This window comes from Oncorhynchus mykiss, chromosome 1 (assembly GCF_057628025.1).
Source record: "Oncorhynchus mykiss isolate SJ-2025 chromosome 1, ASM5762802v1, whole genome shotgun sequence".
Taxonomy (NCBI): Eukaryota; Metazoa; Chordata; class Actinopteri; order Salmoniformes; family Salmonidae; genus Oncorhynchus; species Oncorhynchus mykiss.
In genome coordinates, this window is record NC_143022.1 from 33,803,592 (window position 1) to 33,820,030 (window position 16,439).

A 16,439-nucleotide genomic window follows, 5' to 3' on the forward strand; every position below is an offset into this window, starting at 1 on the left:
ACGTTTGTTAAACCTTCATCTACTCTGTTTACCAAACCAAGTCTGACTCAAATGGGTCACATACCATCAGTAATGACATATCTCATTGTCCTCATACCATGCAGGTACAAGTGTGTGTGTGCGTGCGTGCGCGTGTGTGTGTGCGTGTGCGTGCGTGCTTGCGACAGAGAGAGTTAGTTCACAGTCCTGCTGGCAGTGAATTATTTTGAATAAGAGCTATGTTCTGACTCATCACTGAAGTATTTTCTGGTTAATGTGTCTTAATATGCTGTAACTTAGATGGGAGGACCTGTGTTTTATTCCCAGGCTTATATCAGTCCTTAGTAGTCATATATCATTGTCTTACCCAACTTAGTTGAGGTAGGTAATGCTCTTATTGTAGCTCTGCATAACTAAATAACTCAAATGTAAATACATTTTTGCTTGTATATTTCATGCATTCAATTGGGGGAGATTAAAAATGGAAGTAAATGGTATCCACATCAATATCCTAAATACAGACCATCTATTCTAAAACTCCCCCACGTGATTGGAGAAGTAATCTCAGCCAACCAACCACTGCCCATAGGGTGGTTCTGGCAAGCTACAATGAGCTCCAAAAGTATTGGGACAGTGACACATTTTTTGTTGTTTTGGTTCTGTACTCCAGCAGTTTGGATTTGAAATGATACAATCACTATAAGAACAGAATATATTTCTAAACACTTTTACACTCATGTGCATGCTACGATGATTACGGCTAATATTGATACCCCCCCCCCCCCCCCCCCCAATTGCTAACATCCCCTATTATTGTTATAGGGTTAGCATGTCTTGGGGGTATGATATTTGTGCATCTGTAACATCATTATTCACGATTCATTCAGGATTATCCGTAATCATGGTAGCATCTACATTAATGTTGAAGTGTTTAGAAACATATTCTATTCTTATTTACAATAAAAGTGACTTCAAAATTATACAATACATTATTTGCCATTCATTTCTGTTGGGCACAAAATAATCTGAAACACAACCAAAACAAACAGCAAATGCATCCAACAAGTTTGTAGAGCCACTAGGAATATGGGACCAAATACTAAACTTTTGATTACTTTAATACACATATAAGTGAATATGTCCCAATACCTTCGGTCCCCTAAAATGTGGTTCCTATGTACAAAAAGTGCTGTAACGGTTCACCCGATATTGATGAAAATACCCTCAAATTAAAACTGACAGTCTGCACTTTAACCTTGCAGTCATTGTACCATTTGAAATCCAAAGTGCTGGAGTACAGAGCCAAAACAACAAAAAATGTCACTGTCCCAATACTTTTGGCGCTCACTGTCTACAGTATGTATATTGTTTGTACATTTGGTTGTTTATTGGTTGTATATTGCTTGGTTGTGTTAGTCAGGGTTTCAAGAGGGGCTTTCTTGCCTGCGTAGTGGTGTGACAGACCATTACAGGAAGCCTCATAAAACCATGCTGTCTCAGCAGAGAGAGGGGTGGGTGTTGGAGTGTTCAACGGAAACCATGGCCAACTCACTCTGATCCTCATCTACCACAGCCACATGGTTCAGTCACCATCAACTCACCCCAGTCACCAAGAGCCACATTCTTTAATAGATTCAATAACAAAACAAAATTTATCAAAACAAAACAACAACACAATGATACAAGGCATCCTTCATCATTATCATCCAGTGCTAACCGTAAACACAATTCTCCATCAACTATCCTCTCTAAAACTATGAATACAAAATCAACAAATGGAGAGAAAAAACCTTTAGGGAAAAAATACACAGTGAGGTATGTCATGAAATAAATAAGAACTTCACACTATAAGGCCTGTCTCCAGCCTTGGAACAGTATTTGTTAAAGGAGGCCGACGTTAAGGACACACTCCATCAATTCTCTTTTCCCTGTGGCAAAAACATGAAATACAAACATAATTAACTTAAAACAAAACATCAGTGTGTTCCTGTTCCTCTTCGTTTTTGGTTGTCATACTTGTGGTTTGCATACCAGATTGTCACCTTCAGAAAAGTGTCAGGGTGTACTTTTTAACGGTGATCGAAGTTACAGATGATGCCTTTAACTCGTAGATCCAGTGCAACAGGATAGTCGGAGTTTCAGAGATAGTGTCTAGGTTAGGGGTTGGGGTCCAATCTATTTTCCTTCATAGTAAATGTGTCAAGCGATACTGATTGTTTTTCTATCACAAATGTTCTCTCCTTCCTCCACCACATCCTCCTTTCTGTCCCCTTCCTCCTCTCCTCATTCTCTCTCAGAAGTCCATGGACATCGATCTCTGCTGAGACATCTCACAGATGGATCTCATGCTCATCCCTCTGCGTACATACACATCACACTTCCCTCCTTCCACCTCCTCTTCTTCCTCCTCTTCCATCACCCTATCCTCCCTCCCCCTTACCCGGTCCACCAGGTCCTCGCCTCCCACCAGTCCTACCTGTTTCATACTAGGCCAGCTCTTCTTCCTCAGGCTGCTGTTGACGCCTCTCAGAGAGGGTAGGGAGCCTGGCTGACCCTGGGTGAACTCGCACCGGAAGGGGAGCTCCATGGATCCTATGCCCACAGAGGAAGCACGTCGGCTGGGGTTGGCGGAGGTCTGGGAGCCACAGTGGTGCTCATGGATGCAGCGGGAAGTGGTGGAGGAACGTCTCAGAGCGTTGAGAGATTGGAGTTCTTCTGGTAGGTCTATGTCCGTAGACAACTCCTTAGGATGACAAAGATGATGATAACCATCTTCATACAGTGATCATCGTCATCATCCTCCTTACCACCGTCATCATCATCATCATCATCACTACTTTATAAACTAAGTAAAGCAAAGTAAAATGCAAGATTAAAACATCAGTAGCATAATAAACTACACTGAACAAAAATATAAACCCAACATGTAGCTGAAATAAAAAATCCAAGAAATGTTCCAAAAGTACAAAAAGCTTATTTCTCTCAAATTTTGTGCACACATTTGTTTACATTCCTATTAATGAGCATTTCTCCTTTGCCAATATAATCTGTCAAGAAGCTGCTTAAACAGCATGATCATTGCAATTGGTATGCTGACTGCAGGAATGTCCACCAGAGCTTTTGCCACACAATGTAATGTTCATTTCTCTACCATAAGCTGCCTCCAACGTTGTTTTAGAGAATTTGGCAGTACGTCCAACCGGGGTGCTGAGGAGTATTTCTGTCTGTAATTAAAGCCCTTTTGTGGGGAAAAACAAATTCTGATTGGCAGAGCCTGGCTCCCCAGTGGGTGGGCCATTGCCCTTGCAGGCCCACCTGTGGCTGCACCCCTGCCTAGTCATGAAATCCATAGATTTAATTTATTTAAATTGTCTGATTTCCTTATATGAACTGTAACTCAGAAAAATCGTTGACATTTTTGCATGTTGCCTTTTATATTTTGGTTTGGTATATATCATTAAGTCTAGATGTTAAACCCACCTTCTCTCTGAGTGAGAAGAGTTCGTAGTGCGGAGGTTCAAACACTTCCTTGAAGTCCGCTCGATTGAAAAGGGCACTCTTCCGCGCCACCACCTGTTAACATACAAGGGTTAGGATCCCACAAGCGGGATAGACACTTTATTTCTCTCTCGACGACCCAGACCCATGCCACTCGTAGAATAGTAAAGTGCTTCATTTTACGAATGTTGTTCATTCACACACAGACGATTGACTGTCAAACATCATTTGTAATATTTGTCAACATTTGGTTGCTACACACCTTCTTGCGGGGCTGTTTGACCTGCACCAGTATGGAGATGACGAGGAGGAGGAGGACGAGTCCTGTAGACACACCTATAATTGTCCCATGGGTCTTAGTAATGTGATGGAATATACCTTTTGGCTTCTTCTCTACAGAGAGACAGAGAACGAGAGACTTAGGGTTCCAAAATTCCGGTAACTTTTGCAAAATTCTTAGAAAACCTGGTGGGAGGATTCTGGATTTCCTGCTCATTCCCTACTGATTCCGGGAATCGTCCAACAAAAATGTGTTTTTCCTCTTGATGTGAAATATGAAGATGATATTATGAAAATATAACACAGTATAACATAACATGTGTCTGACCTTTACAGTTGCTCTCGTCCCAGGGAAAGACACAGTTCTGCACCCCGTTACACACCAGAGAGTTGTTGATGCACATGCTACTGTGACAGAAGAACATGTCGCCTGAACATGGGGCTGCAACACACACACGCACGCACACAGCACACACACACACAAATCATTTTTTAGTTATTCGATATGACGAGCCATTATGTTAGTTGTAACCTTTACTAGCACAGTTATGCTACACTACATGACCAAAAGTATGTGGACACCTGCTCGTCGAACATCTAATTCCAAAATCATGGGCATTCAAGTTCTTCCACACTGATCTCGACAAACCATTTCTGCATGGACCTCGCTTTGTGCACAGGGGCATTGTCTGTCATGCTGAAACAGGAAAGGGTTTCCCCAAGCTGTTGCCACAAAGTTGGAAGCACAGAATCATCTAGAATGTCATTGTATGCTGTAGCGTTAAGATTTCCCTTCACTGGAACTAAGGTGCCTAGCATGAACCATGAAAAACAGCCCCAGACCATTATTCCTCCTCCACCAAACTTTACAGTTGGCACTATGGATTGGGGCAGGTGTAGTTCTCCTGTTCTCCTGCCATTTGCCAAACCCAGATGGTTGAGTGTGATTCATCACTCCAGAACGCGTTTCCACTGCTCCAGAGTCCAATGGGGGGGGGGGGGGGGGGGGGGGGGGGGGGGGGCAAGAGTTACACCACTCCATGCTTGGCATAGTAGATGATCTAGGCTTGTGTGTGGTTGCTTGGCCACGGAAACCGCGGTTTGGAACTCGGTAGTGAGTGTTGCAACCGAGGACAGACAATTTTTATGCACTACGTGCTTCAGCACCCAGAAGTCCCGTTCTGTGAGCTTGTGTGGCCTACCACTTTGTGGCTGAGCAGTTGTTGCTTCTAGACATTTTCACTTCACAATAAGAGCCCTTACACTTGACCGGGGCAGGTCTAGCATTGCATACATTTTAACAAACTGACTTGTTGGAATCCTATGACGGTGCCACATTGAAAGTCACTGAGCTCTTCAGTAAGGCCATTTTACTGCCAATGTTTGTCTATGGAGATTGCATGACTTTGTTCTCGATTTTATACAAATGTCAGCAATGGGAGTGGCTGAAATAGCCGAATCCACTCATTTGAAGGGGTGTCCACATACTTTTGTATATATAGTGTATGTAAACCTATAACGTAAGAGAAAAACAAATCTGAAACAGCTATGTGAAGTCTCAGCTACAAGAGGATACAATTATGTTACAGTTTTTTACACTCGCTTTGGTGCTATTTTCACAAGTATGTGGTGAATTTGTAATGCCCCCTATTGCATGTTCAGAACGTTTGATTGTGCATTCGTTGGGGTTTCACACATCTTTCAACACTGAGTCATTCATGCAAAATCATTCATCAGTGATTCATGCAAATGTTTTCTGTGAAATACCATGAGAACATTTCATTCGGTCACCAATACATCAGATAATGATAGGCTCACCATTTAGTTATTTTAACTACCATTAAAGCCAATAGCAAAAAATACAAGATACACATTGCAAAACTGTAGTTTTTGCAGTGCAGAATGGAACCAAGTAGTAGATGGTAAATATATTCCATATAGTATTTGATTATAATTTGGCATGCACCATACAATACATATAGTACATAGGACAAATCATCAGAAATAGGGGTATTGTTAAACAGTTGGCTACTTTATATTTTGTATTTTTATTTGACCTTTATTTAACTAGGCAAGTCAGTTAAGAACAAATTCTTATTTTACAATGACGGCTACGGTAAAACCACGGTTTGTAAGCCCTTTCTGCCAGTGGAGGCTGCTGAGGGGAGGATGGCTCATAATAATGTCCAGAACGGAGTAAATGGAATGGTGTCACATTTCTTTTGGTTTTCATGGGTTTTTATATCATTCCATTTACTCCATACCATTACACTATATTCCAGCCATTATTAGGGGCTGTCCTCTCTTCAGCAGCCTCCACTGATTTCTACTCAATGGAACATTGTACAAGATCACCTTTTCTACGTGACTTGTCAACTAATACAGTATCACCTGTTTCTCAGCTTACAGTGTATCAATGAAATTCAGATAATGAGTGGAATATATTGTTATACAACCCAGGTATTTCAGCAGTGCATTTTATACTACACTATAAATCAAAATGGTAACACATAGTGGAAAAAGTCACTATTTGCTACCATTTGTAATTATAGTGTAGTATAAAATGCACAGCTGGAATACCTGGGTTGTATAACAATATATTCCACACATGATCTGAATTTCATTGATACACCTGAGTCACATCCATATATGATTTGGTTTAACCTTCAAACATAAATTGATGTCAAATTGATACATTTATGAGGTAGAAATATAGAATTTGACAGTGTTCAGCAGTTATCAAACTATATACGTTAACTAGGCACTACATCATTTTGGCTCAGTAGTTACCAGTTTTGAGTAGTTTGATAAAGTGATAATTAATTGTATTGTTAACAAATTATAAGAAAACTATATCAAAAGTAAAGTGAATATAGAATTTTGAAAAGCAGATACTTGGATTGAATATGTATCTACATTTAAAGAGTGATTTGGTGCAGTGAACAAGTGACTTTGTGAATCTTTTTGTTGTACTCAGTCAGTTGAAAATGTCCTTAGAGTTTTGAAACATCAGCCATTTCGATGATCTGTTTTGATTTTTGTGCTTAAGAGTTGTGAAAATGTACCACAGACGTGCAAAAAAAATCACGAAAGTGATAAAAAAAAAAGTAAGTATGAGCAATAGAAATACAGGAGAGGTACAAAGAGGTAAAGTGAGAGAGACACACAGCAGATAAGGATGAGATGAAGAAAGCGGGAAAGGGGAAGCGTAAGACAGATTCAGGGAAAGAGTGAGCCTGTGAGGGAAAGAGAGAGGTAGAAAGAGTTATAGAGAGGTAAAGTGAGTGGGTGATAGACTCATGGTAGGCCAAACAGGTGAAGAAAGGGGTGAAGAGAAAGACAGAAAGAACGTGATGGACTCACGGTCTGCGAAAGACGTGAAGAGCATCCGAAAGCGGCTGAGTCTGCTGCCTTCGTCGGCCCACATCCTGACCACGCCCACCCCGTTGTCAAGCATTACGTCAGTGGCCACGGTACTGCAGAACTTGGCCTGCAGCGACCGTGATGTCACAGTAAATAAACAATTCATTAAAACGATAAAACATGATGATATGACAAACTAAAAGTATGACAACAATAAACTCACTATCACATGCATCACTGCACAAGCTTTATTCCGATGAGTAGTTCATGTTGATTAGTGCTAACTCTCCTCTAGTTTTATTATGAATGGGTACAATGTGGGAATGATATGTATTACTGCATAGTAGTGAGTGAGCGAGTGAGTCAGTGAAGTAGTTCTCATTCCAACTCCTACCTTGAGGTCCTCTATGGCACTGCTGCCGTCGTACACGGCCACAAAGTTCTTCTTACACTCGTTCGAATTCTCCAGCTGGTACTCCAGAAACCGCAGGTAGATCTGACCAAGAAAAAAGGGAGAGAGAAACAGATGGATGGAGGGAGGGGAGGGAGTTGTTAAAGAGGGGAGATATACAGTGCCTTGCGAAAGTATTCGGCCCCCTTAAACTTTGCGACCTTTTGCCACATTTCAGGCTTCAAACATAAAGATATAAAACTGTATTTTTTTGTGAAGAATCAACAACAAGTGGGACACAATCATGAAGTGGAACGACATTTATTGGATATTTCAAACTTTTTTAACAAATCAAAAACTGAAAAATTGGGCGTGCAAAATTATTCAGCCCCTTTACTTTCAGTGCAGCAAACTCTCTCCAGAAGTTCAGTGAGGATCTCTGAATGATCCAATGTTGACCTAAATGACTAATGATGATAAATACAATCCACCTGTGTGTAATCAAGTCTCCGTATAAATGCACCTGCACTGTGATAGTCTCAGAGGTCCGTTAAAAGCGCAGAGAGCATCATGAAGAACAAGGAACACACCAGGCAGGTCCGAGATACTGTTGTGAAAAAGTTTAAAGCCGGATTTGGATACAAAAATATTTCCCAAGCTTTAAACATCCCAAGGAGCACTGTGCAAGCGATAATATTGAAATGGAAGGAGTATCAGACCACTGCAAATCTACCAAGACCTGGCCGTCCCTCTAAACTTTCAGCTCATACAAGGAGAAGACTGATCAGAGATGCAGCAAAGAGGCCCATGATCACTCTGGATGAACTGCAGAGATCTACAGCTGAGGTGGGAGACTCTGTCCATAGGACAACAATCAGTCGTATATTGCACAAATCTGGCCTTTATGGAAGAGTGGCAAGAAGAAAGCCATTTCTTAAAGATATCCATAAAAAGTGTCGGTTAAAGTTTGCCACAAGCCACCTGGGAGACACACCAAACATGTGGAAGAAGGTGCTCTGGTCAGATGAAACCAAAATTGAACTTTTTGGCAACAATGCAAAACGTTATGTTTGGCGTAAAAGCAACACACCATCCCCACTGTCAAACATGGTGGTGGCAGCATCATGGTTTGGGCCTGCTTTTCTTCAGCAGGGACAGGGAAGATGGTTAAAATTGATGGGAAGATGGATGGAGCCAAATACAGGACCATTCTGGAAGAAAACCTGATGGAGTCTGCAAAAGACCTGAGACTGGGACGGAGATTTGTCTTCCAACAAGACAATGATCCAAAACATAAAGCAAAATCTACAATGGAATGGTTCAAAAATAAACATATCCAGGTGTTAGAATGGCCAAGTCAAAGTCCAGACCTGAATCCAATCGAGAATCTGTGGAAAGAACTGAAAACTGCTGTTCACAAATGCTCTCCATCCAACCTCACTGAGCTCGAGCTGTTTTGCAAGGAGGAATGGGAAAACATTTCAGTCTCTCGATGTGCAAAACTGATAGAGAGATACCCCAAGCGACTTACAGCTGTAATCGCAGCAAAAGGTGGCGCTACAAAGTATTAACTTAAGGGGGCTGAATAATTTTGCACGCCCAATTTTTCAGTTTTTGATTTGTTAAAAAAGTTTGAAATATCCAATAAATGTTGTTCCACTTCATGATTGTGTCCCACTTGTTGTTGATTCTTCACAAAAAAATACAGTTTTATATCTTTATGTTTGAAGCCTGAAATGTGGCAAAAGGTCGCAAAGTTCAAGGGGGCCGAATACTTTCGCAAGGCACTGTAGGTATTTAGATATAGATTGTTAGATATAGATATTTAGATGTAGAGAGTTGAGACATGTCATAGAGGTGTAATAGACCTTGAAGTTGGGCGGAGCTCGTATGGTCCAGATACAGTCGACCGCCTGGTCAGGTTTGACTTTGTCCTCCTCCTCCACCTGACCGGACCGGATCATACCATCAGCTCCACTTAGCTCAAACTGACAGTCTGACAGATAGGGGGGAGGGGGGAGGAGAGAGAGGGAAAGACAGGGAGAAAGAGAGGTGATAGGGTGGGTTGAAGAAACACATATGATCTTGTTAAATCCAGTTAAATAAAGTGTAATATTATTGTTATCTAGTTGAAGAAGTGGTTAAAGTGTTGATGAATTACCTGGAATAGGATTTAATATTCCTCCCACGTGGAGGTGAAACTCTGGGTCTGAACATAATAAAAAAGCTGAAGTCAATGTTTGCTCCTAAGATGTGTTACCTACAGTAAAGTGCTAACTGTGGTTGAGGTAAATTACTTGCAGAAAATATGTACTGGACCCTGATGCCTAGATGTGTTATGTTGGATTGAGTTAGCCACTCCCTGCAGTAAAAGTGTGTGTTGTGGTTCATTAGCTGTGGTTCAGGTAAATTACTTGCGGTAAAGGTAAGTATAGAAGTGTATTACCTGTGTAAAAGGTGTGTTGTGGTTCATTAGCTGTGGCTTAGGTAAATTACCTGCGGTAAAGGTGTACTGGACCCTGAAGCCCAGTCCCTCCAGCTCCTCATCACTGGAGAAGCGGATCCAGATGAATCGTCCGCTGGAGAGCACCAGGCCTGGGCTGGAGGAGCCACAGAAGCGGTTGATCAGAGGAGAGAAACTGAACGGACCATCTCTCACCTCGATGTGGTCGAAACGACACTCAAAGGATGGCTCAATGTAAAAGATGTCATCAAACAGAAGCTCGATCCTCTGACGGGGCAGGGCTGGGAGGGGAAGGAGAGTAGGTGTCACTATTTGGCCAAGGTAAAAAGGCGCTCTGTGTCAAAATATGTAAGCGTTTTAATCTGTGTGTGCGTGTGTGTTTGTGTGTGTGTGTGTGTGTGTGTGTGTGTGTGTGTGTGTGTGTGTGTGTGTGTGTGTGTGTGTGTGTGTGTGTGTGTGTGTGTGTGTGTGTGTGTGTGTGTGTGGGCGTGCGTGCGTGCGTGCGTGTGTTACCTTCCAGTATGTAGAGGCACTCCTTGTTGGGAGGGTAGATTTTAGGGTAGTTTGGAGAGCTGAACTGCCCCCCGTTGATGTTTCTGATCCAGGTGCCACACTGTCGGGCATTCTGGGAAATCTTACCCACATTCTGAGAGTCTACGGATGCCATGGAAAAAACAATCACACACCACACACCAGGAAGTATTTATTAGTACAGTGATGTCACCGATATTATTCAGGTGTAGAAACAGCTTGATTATGAGGGTACTTCTATATAATGGGGATGACCCCAAAAGCACTGTCTTAGTTTGATTTCCAAACTTGAAATTAACACACATGAATTAACGTATGTATTCCTTGAAAGACATCACAAACTGAACCGATCACAACTGAGTTTCTGTGACATTTATAAAATGTGACAGATATAAAATATACTGAACAAAAATATAAACGCAACATGCAAAAATTTCAAAAAATTTGCTGAGTTACAGTTCATATACGAAATCAGTCAATTTAAATAAATTCATTAGATCCTAATCTATGAATTTCACATGAATGGGGATACAGATATGTATTTATTGGCCACAGATAGCTTAAAAAAAATAGGCCTCAGGGTCTCGTCGTGGTATTTTTGTGCATTCAAATTGCCATTGATAAAAAGCAATTGTGTTCGTTGTTCGTAGCTTATGCCAACCCATACCATAACCCCACCGCAACCATAGGGCACTCTGTTCACAACGTTGACAGCAATCAGCAAACCGCTCGTCCACACACCGCTATACACGTGGTCTGCGGTTGTGAGGCTGGTTGGACGTACTGCCAAAATCTCTAAAACGACGTTGGAGGCAGCTTATGTCAAAGAAATGAACATTACATTCTTTGCAACAGCTCAGGTGGACATTCCTGTAGTCAGCAGGCTAATTGCACGCTCCCTCAAAACTTGATACATCTGTGGAATTGTGTTATGTGACATAACTGCACATTTTAGAGTGGCCTTTCATTGTCCCTAGCACAAGGTGCACCTGTATAATGATCATGCTGTTTAATCAGCTTCTTGATATTCCACACCTGTCAGGTGGATGGATTATGTTGGCAAATAAAAAAATGCTCACTAACAGGGATGTAAACACATTTGTGCCTGTGAGAGAAATTGCAAGATTATGTTATAATACTTCTATTGCATCAAATGGTTGTTTTATTCGACAGAATAGAGTATTCTTATAGCTTTTGTGTGTGTGTGTGTTCTACTGAGGATGGGCCTCTGGGAGATAACACTGACAGAGAAGATTTACGATGTCTTTGGGTGATAAAACCTAAAGAGCATTCCAGAGCATGAGTTAATGTTTCTGTTCTATATGGTACCAGGGAGAGATGGTTCCAGTTTGGAGTGGAGACACTGGTCTCTATACAATGACAACTGTTGACACAGCAGATACTGTCTGCTATGTATTATAGATATCTTTCATACAAATCTTAACCTTGTGACCCATTCTATCTATCTGTTGTTCGTCATGTAGGTTGAAAGGGGTGTATCTTTCCTATGAAAGATCTCAGTAGCCTTTGTGTTGCCGCTCTCAAAGGATCATCAGAGACGGTGTTTCGTCGACAAGCCATTGCTATTGCCAAGCTCTCGCTATTAAAGATGTAGTTTAAGTATAACTCTGACTTGTGCGATAAGTTTGTCTCTCCTCATTTGATAGTAAAGAAATGAACCACCACATGCCCAAAATTTGTGAGAAATAAGATTTTTGTGCATATGGAACATTTCTGGGATATTTTATTTCAGCTCATGAAACATGGGACCAACACTTTACATGTTGTATTTATGTTTTTGTTCAGTGAATTAAAACAAACATTCACCCTAAATAGAACACATTTCTGCCATATAAATGAGATCACACCCACCTTTGGTTTTCTGTGCCAATGCAAAGCCTTCCTCTATCAGAAAGAGAGCTACCCAGACTGGATGGGGGTTGAATAGGGCATAGAGAGTAAATCAGGAGAGAGAGAGAGAGAGAGAGAGAGAGAGAGATAGAGAGAGAGAGAGAGAGAGAGAGAGTTTGAGGGATAAAGAATAAAAAGACACACACTCTGAAACCCGAGGACCATCAGCGGCACATCTGCTACTGGTGTTTTACAGAGTGTGTGTGGAAAGAGACAGCGCGCTGAGGGAGCTGTCACTTCAGCATCACTGGGCCGCTTGCGCACTGAATCACCCAGTTTTGTACCACGAGCTGATGTGGGCATCATGCGCCTCTGACTAAAGTCTGTCAGTTGAGCATTCATTGCTGATGAAAATGAAATGGAAATGGATACACAAACGCATGAAGGCGCGCGCGCAAACACAACACACACGCAAACAGAGGCCGACCAGCAAAACAACCACATCAAGAAAGAGGCTGACAAGACAGTTGGCACACACACCCACACCCAGTCTAAACTCACATATGTACATCTCCTCCTCCGCTCAGTTTCCTCACAGGATGGCTTGCTAGGCTACAAAGCTTTTCTTCGTTCCTTGCTTTCTTCCTTTAATACCCGCCTCCTTTACGCTTTTCAGGGTAAAACGTTAGAATCGACTTTTACAAACCACAACTTTCCTCGTAGAATGCAATTTACACTACATCGCCGCGGATAAGACACTGCTACGTGTTTTTGTAAAAAGCTCTAAATATAGACATATACAATGTAATTGATCAACGACTCCGAATCCCTGTCATCTCAAATAAGGAAAAAAACTTAACGGAAATCATCATTATCCAAAACTGGCTACTTGTTCAATAAAAATCCCACGAAGTGATGAAGTCCCTGTAAATATTGCTTCTTTATGTAGATGGGTATAGCCTTGTTTTGAGAAACATGAAACTAAAAGTTATGTTTAATTTGTAGGTTCAGCCATTCAGAGAAAGATACTCTCTCTCTCTCTCTCTCTCTCTCTCGGAACTAGCTGGCTGCGGCCCTTTTTAAAGATTGGACACTGCTGGCCAGGCACCGCAGTCGCTCAACGCGCATGCACCCCCCCCCCCTCCCTCCATAACTCCCTTTACTCCTTCGTTTTTTTCGAGCGTTTGATTAATAGGGATAACCAACTTTCGTTATTTTTGATTTGATTGTTTAATTACCAAATAACCATGTTTTCAATTGTTTTTGTTTCAGCAGTGTCTATCTGTCTGTTTTTCTCTCTGACACACAAGCACACGCACACATACACGCACGCACGCACGCACGCACACACACACACACACACACAGGATGTGCCAGAAGCACATTGTTCTTATTATGCATCTATTACACTCAATTCAATTGAAGGGCTTTATTGGAATTGGAAATATGTTTACATTCTTAAAGCAAGTGAAATAGATAATAAACAAAAGTTAAATAAACAATACAACATTTACAGTAAACATTATACTTACAAAAGTTCCAGAGGAATAGTACGGCTATGTACAGTGTTGTGACTATGTGCAAATAGTTAAAGCACAAAAGGGAAAATAAATTAACATAAACATGGTTTGTATTTACAATAACGTTTGTTCTTCACTGGTTGCCCCTTTCTTGTGGCAACAGGTCACAAATCTTGCTACTGTGATGGCACACTGTGGTATTTCACACAATAGATATGAGAGTTTATCAAACTGGGAATTGTTTTCAGATTATTTGTGGGTCTGTGTAATCTGAGGGAAATATGTGTCTCTAATATGGTCATACATTTGGCAGGAGATTAGGAAGTGCTGCTCAGTTTCCACCTAATTTTGTGGGCAGTGAGCACATAGACTGTCTTCTCTTGAAGCGAGGTCTGCCTATGGTGGCCTTTCTGTTTATAGTCAAAGATTTCCTTAATTTTGGGTCAGTCACAGTGGTCAGGTATTATGCCACTGTGTACTCTCTGTTTAGGGCCAAATAACATTTTAGTTTGCTCAATTTTTTTGTAAATTCTTTCGAATGTGTGTAATGATCTTTTAGTTTTCTAATGATTTGGCTGGGTCTTATTGTGTTGCAGTCCTAGGGCTCTGTGGGGTATGTTTGTGTTTTGGAATAGAGCCCCAGAACCAGCTTGCTTAGGGGACTATTTCCGAGATTCTCTCTGTAGGTGATGGCTTTGTTATGGAAGGTTTGGGAATCGCTTCCTTTTTGGTAATTGTATAATTTAACAACTCTTTTCTGGATTTTGATAATTAGTGGGTATCGGCCTAATTCTGCTCTGCATGCTTTATTTGGTGTTTTACATTGTACACAGAGGATCATTTTGCAGAATTCTGCACGCATAGTCTCAATTTGGTGTTGTTTCCATTTTGTGAATCCTTGGTTGGTGCACTCTCTCTCACTCTATTACACTGTAATAAACATACACACCAACACCACTGTACTGTTCAAGACTACACTGACTGCCTCTTCTGAACTGCTGCTGGCATGGGAGGCAGTTCACTCTTACATCCTTCATTAGTATACAGTGGTTCCTCCTTTAAATGTTGTGCCATACTGCGGCACACCTTGCGGGCTGCCGCAGCATTCTGTGGCACGTCATTTAATTGTCGGGCATTTTTTCTGTTACTGCAAGTTATTGCTAGTTTGACCACTAGAGGGCATCTTTGAAAAGCATTGTATTGTATTCCGTATTGGTATTACCAGAGAATTTAAAACCTTTTTTGTAATAACATAGTATATGGGATTGATTTTAAGAAATTTGGCTTAATTAATTTGATTAATATTATGTTGTTTCTATTCAGAGAATAACGAAAAACGAAACCCTCAGGGTCTCCGTTAGGATGGAATGGAAAATATGGCGCTGTACAACGTGACGGTCGGGAGTAGGCTACAGGATTGGAGGATTCTAAATTGTTTGCCTTCATTAGACAACTTTGTTCCAATATTTCTGTAAATCAGTGATATTTATTCCCATAGTAATTCGTTATGGATCCATAACTAAACTAACATCTGCGTTTTGAAAGAGTATTTTTTTATCACTTTTTGATCATTTTATTAACAAAATGTGTTTATTTGCTTATTAGGCTACTGTGCAGTCTACAATACATACTGTAGTAAACATAGGAAAGTGCCTAATTCCTTACATACGGAGAGCAGGCCATGTCTGTACTACAGAATGTGGGGCACGTGGGAGACCGGTGTTATTTCGTAGTTGTGATATCTTCACTATTATTCTACAATGTAGAAAATAGTACAAATAAATACAAATCCTGGAATGAGTAGGTGTGTCCAAACTTTTAACTGGTACTTGCTTAATTAATTTGATTAATATTATGGTGTTTCTATTCCATGGAAAAAAAACTCAGAGTTTCCGTTAGGATGGACAGAAAATATGGCGCTGTACGTCACGCTCTGAATTGTCAGATTGTCAGTTTGTAAATTCAGACCGTTTCGCTCTCGGAGCGCACACTGGACTTTCAGGCTGAGGAGTAGGGTTGATTTGAGTGTTCTAACCTTACACCGGCAGTTAAGCACTCAAGCTAATGTCTGCTAGCTTGCTAGCTACTTCCAGACACACATGAGACCACTCTGACCAATTTACTTGCCCTAGCAGAGCTGGTAAGGCTGTTTTCGTGTTAACTAGAGCAATTGTGAATGTAACTGTGCTGCTGGAAACAATTTCATTTAACTTTTTTGCCAACATTTACTGACACCAGCCATATTCAACGGGTGTTGGGTTCTCGGAAATTAATTATTCTGCACTCTGGTACACTCAGATGAGAGTGCTCTGAAATCGGTGTAGATAGCCAAAGCGAATTTACGAGAACTTTGAGAACGCACAACGACTATACCATTTAGCTAAGCTAAGAATGACGGGAATATTCAAGTCAACAAACATTGGGTAGATAGCCTATAGTTAATATACTGGCAAGTTTGATGTATAACTACGAACTTTAGGTAGCTAGCTAACATACATATTGCCATAATGATATGCTATGTGGTTCGTAAGGAGAGCGTAGCTAACAAATTGTCAGCCAACAT

At 41.1% G+C, this 16,439-nt stretch overlaps 2 protein-coding genes across 3 annotated transcripts in view; one reads left to right on the forward strand and one right to left on the reverse strand.

The window, feature by feature from the left end:
* Window positions 1-16,439, forward strand: part of tmem253 (transmembrane protein 253) — a 224,515-nt gene that overhangs the window by 111,291 nt on the left and 96,785 nt on the right. The gene's annotated exons all lie outside the window — the stretch shown is intronic.
* Window positions 1,586-13,451, reverse strand: neto2b (neuropilin (NRP) and tolloid (TLL)-like 2b). 2 transcript variants are annotated; one of them, XM_021598845.3, is made up of 12 exons: window positions 12,918-13,448; window positions 12,378-12,434; window positions 10,488-10,628; window positions 10,007-10,255; window positions 9,672-9,719; window positions 9,379-9,506; window positions 7,514-7,615; window positions 7,120-7,246; window positions 4,085-4,198; window positions 3,740-3,870; window positions 3,460-3,552; window positions 1,586-2,722 (listed from the first exon to the last, which is right to left on the reverse strand). In XM_021598845.3, exons 1-12 carry the CDS (start codon window positions 12,925-12,927, stop codon window positions 2,273-2,275), a joined length of 1,650 nt encoding a protein of 549 aa, XP_021454520.1. In that variant the 5' UTR covers window positions 12,928-13,448; the 3' UTR covers window positions 1,586-2,272. The 2 variants fall into 2 exon arrangements, with proteins under 2 accessions (XP_021454520.1, XP_036831691.1); XM_036975796.2 differs by lacking the exon at window positions 12,378-12,434 and having other exon boundaries at window positions 12,918-13,451.

What these genes read in the sequence shown, in the direction of transcription:
- neto2b (XM_021598845.3), bottom strand. An exon ending in GAGCTCCGCCCAACTTCAAG is followed by an intron (nt 7,616 to 9,378) that starts GTCTATTACACC and finishes TTTCTTGGTCAG; the next exon opens with ATCTACCTGCGGTTTCTGGA. An exon ending in TCTTCTCACTCAGAGAGAAG is followed by an intron (nt 2,723 to 3,459) that starts GTGGGTTTAACA and finishes TGTCATCCTAAG; the next exon opens with GAGTTGTCTACGGACATAGA.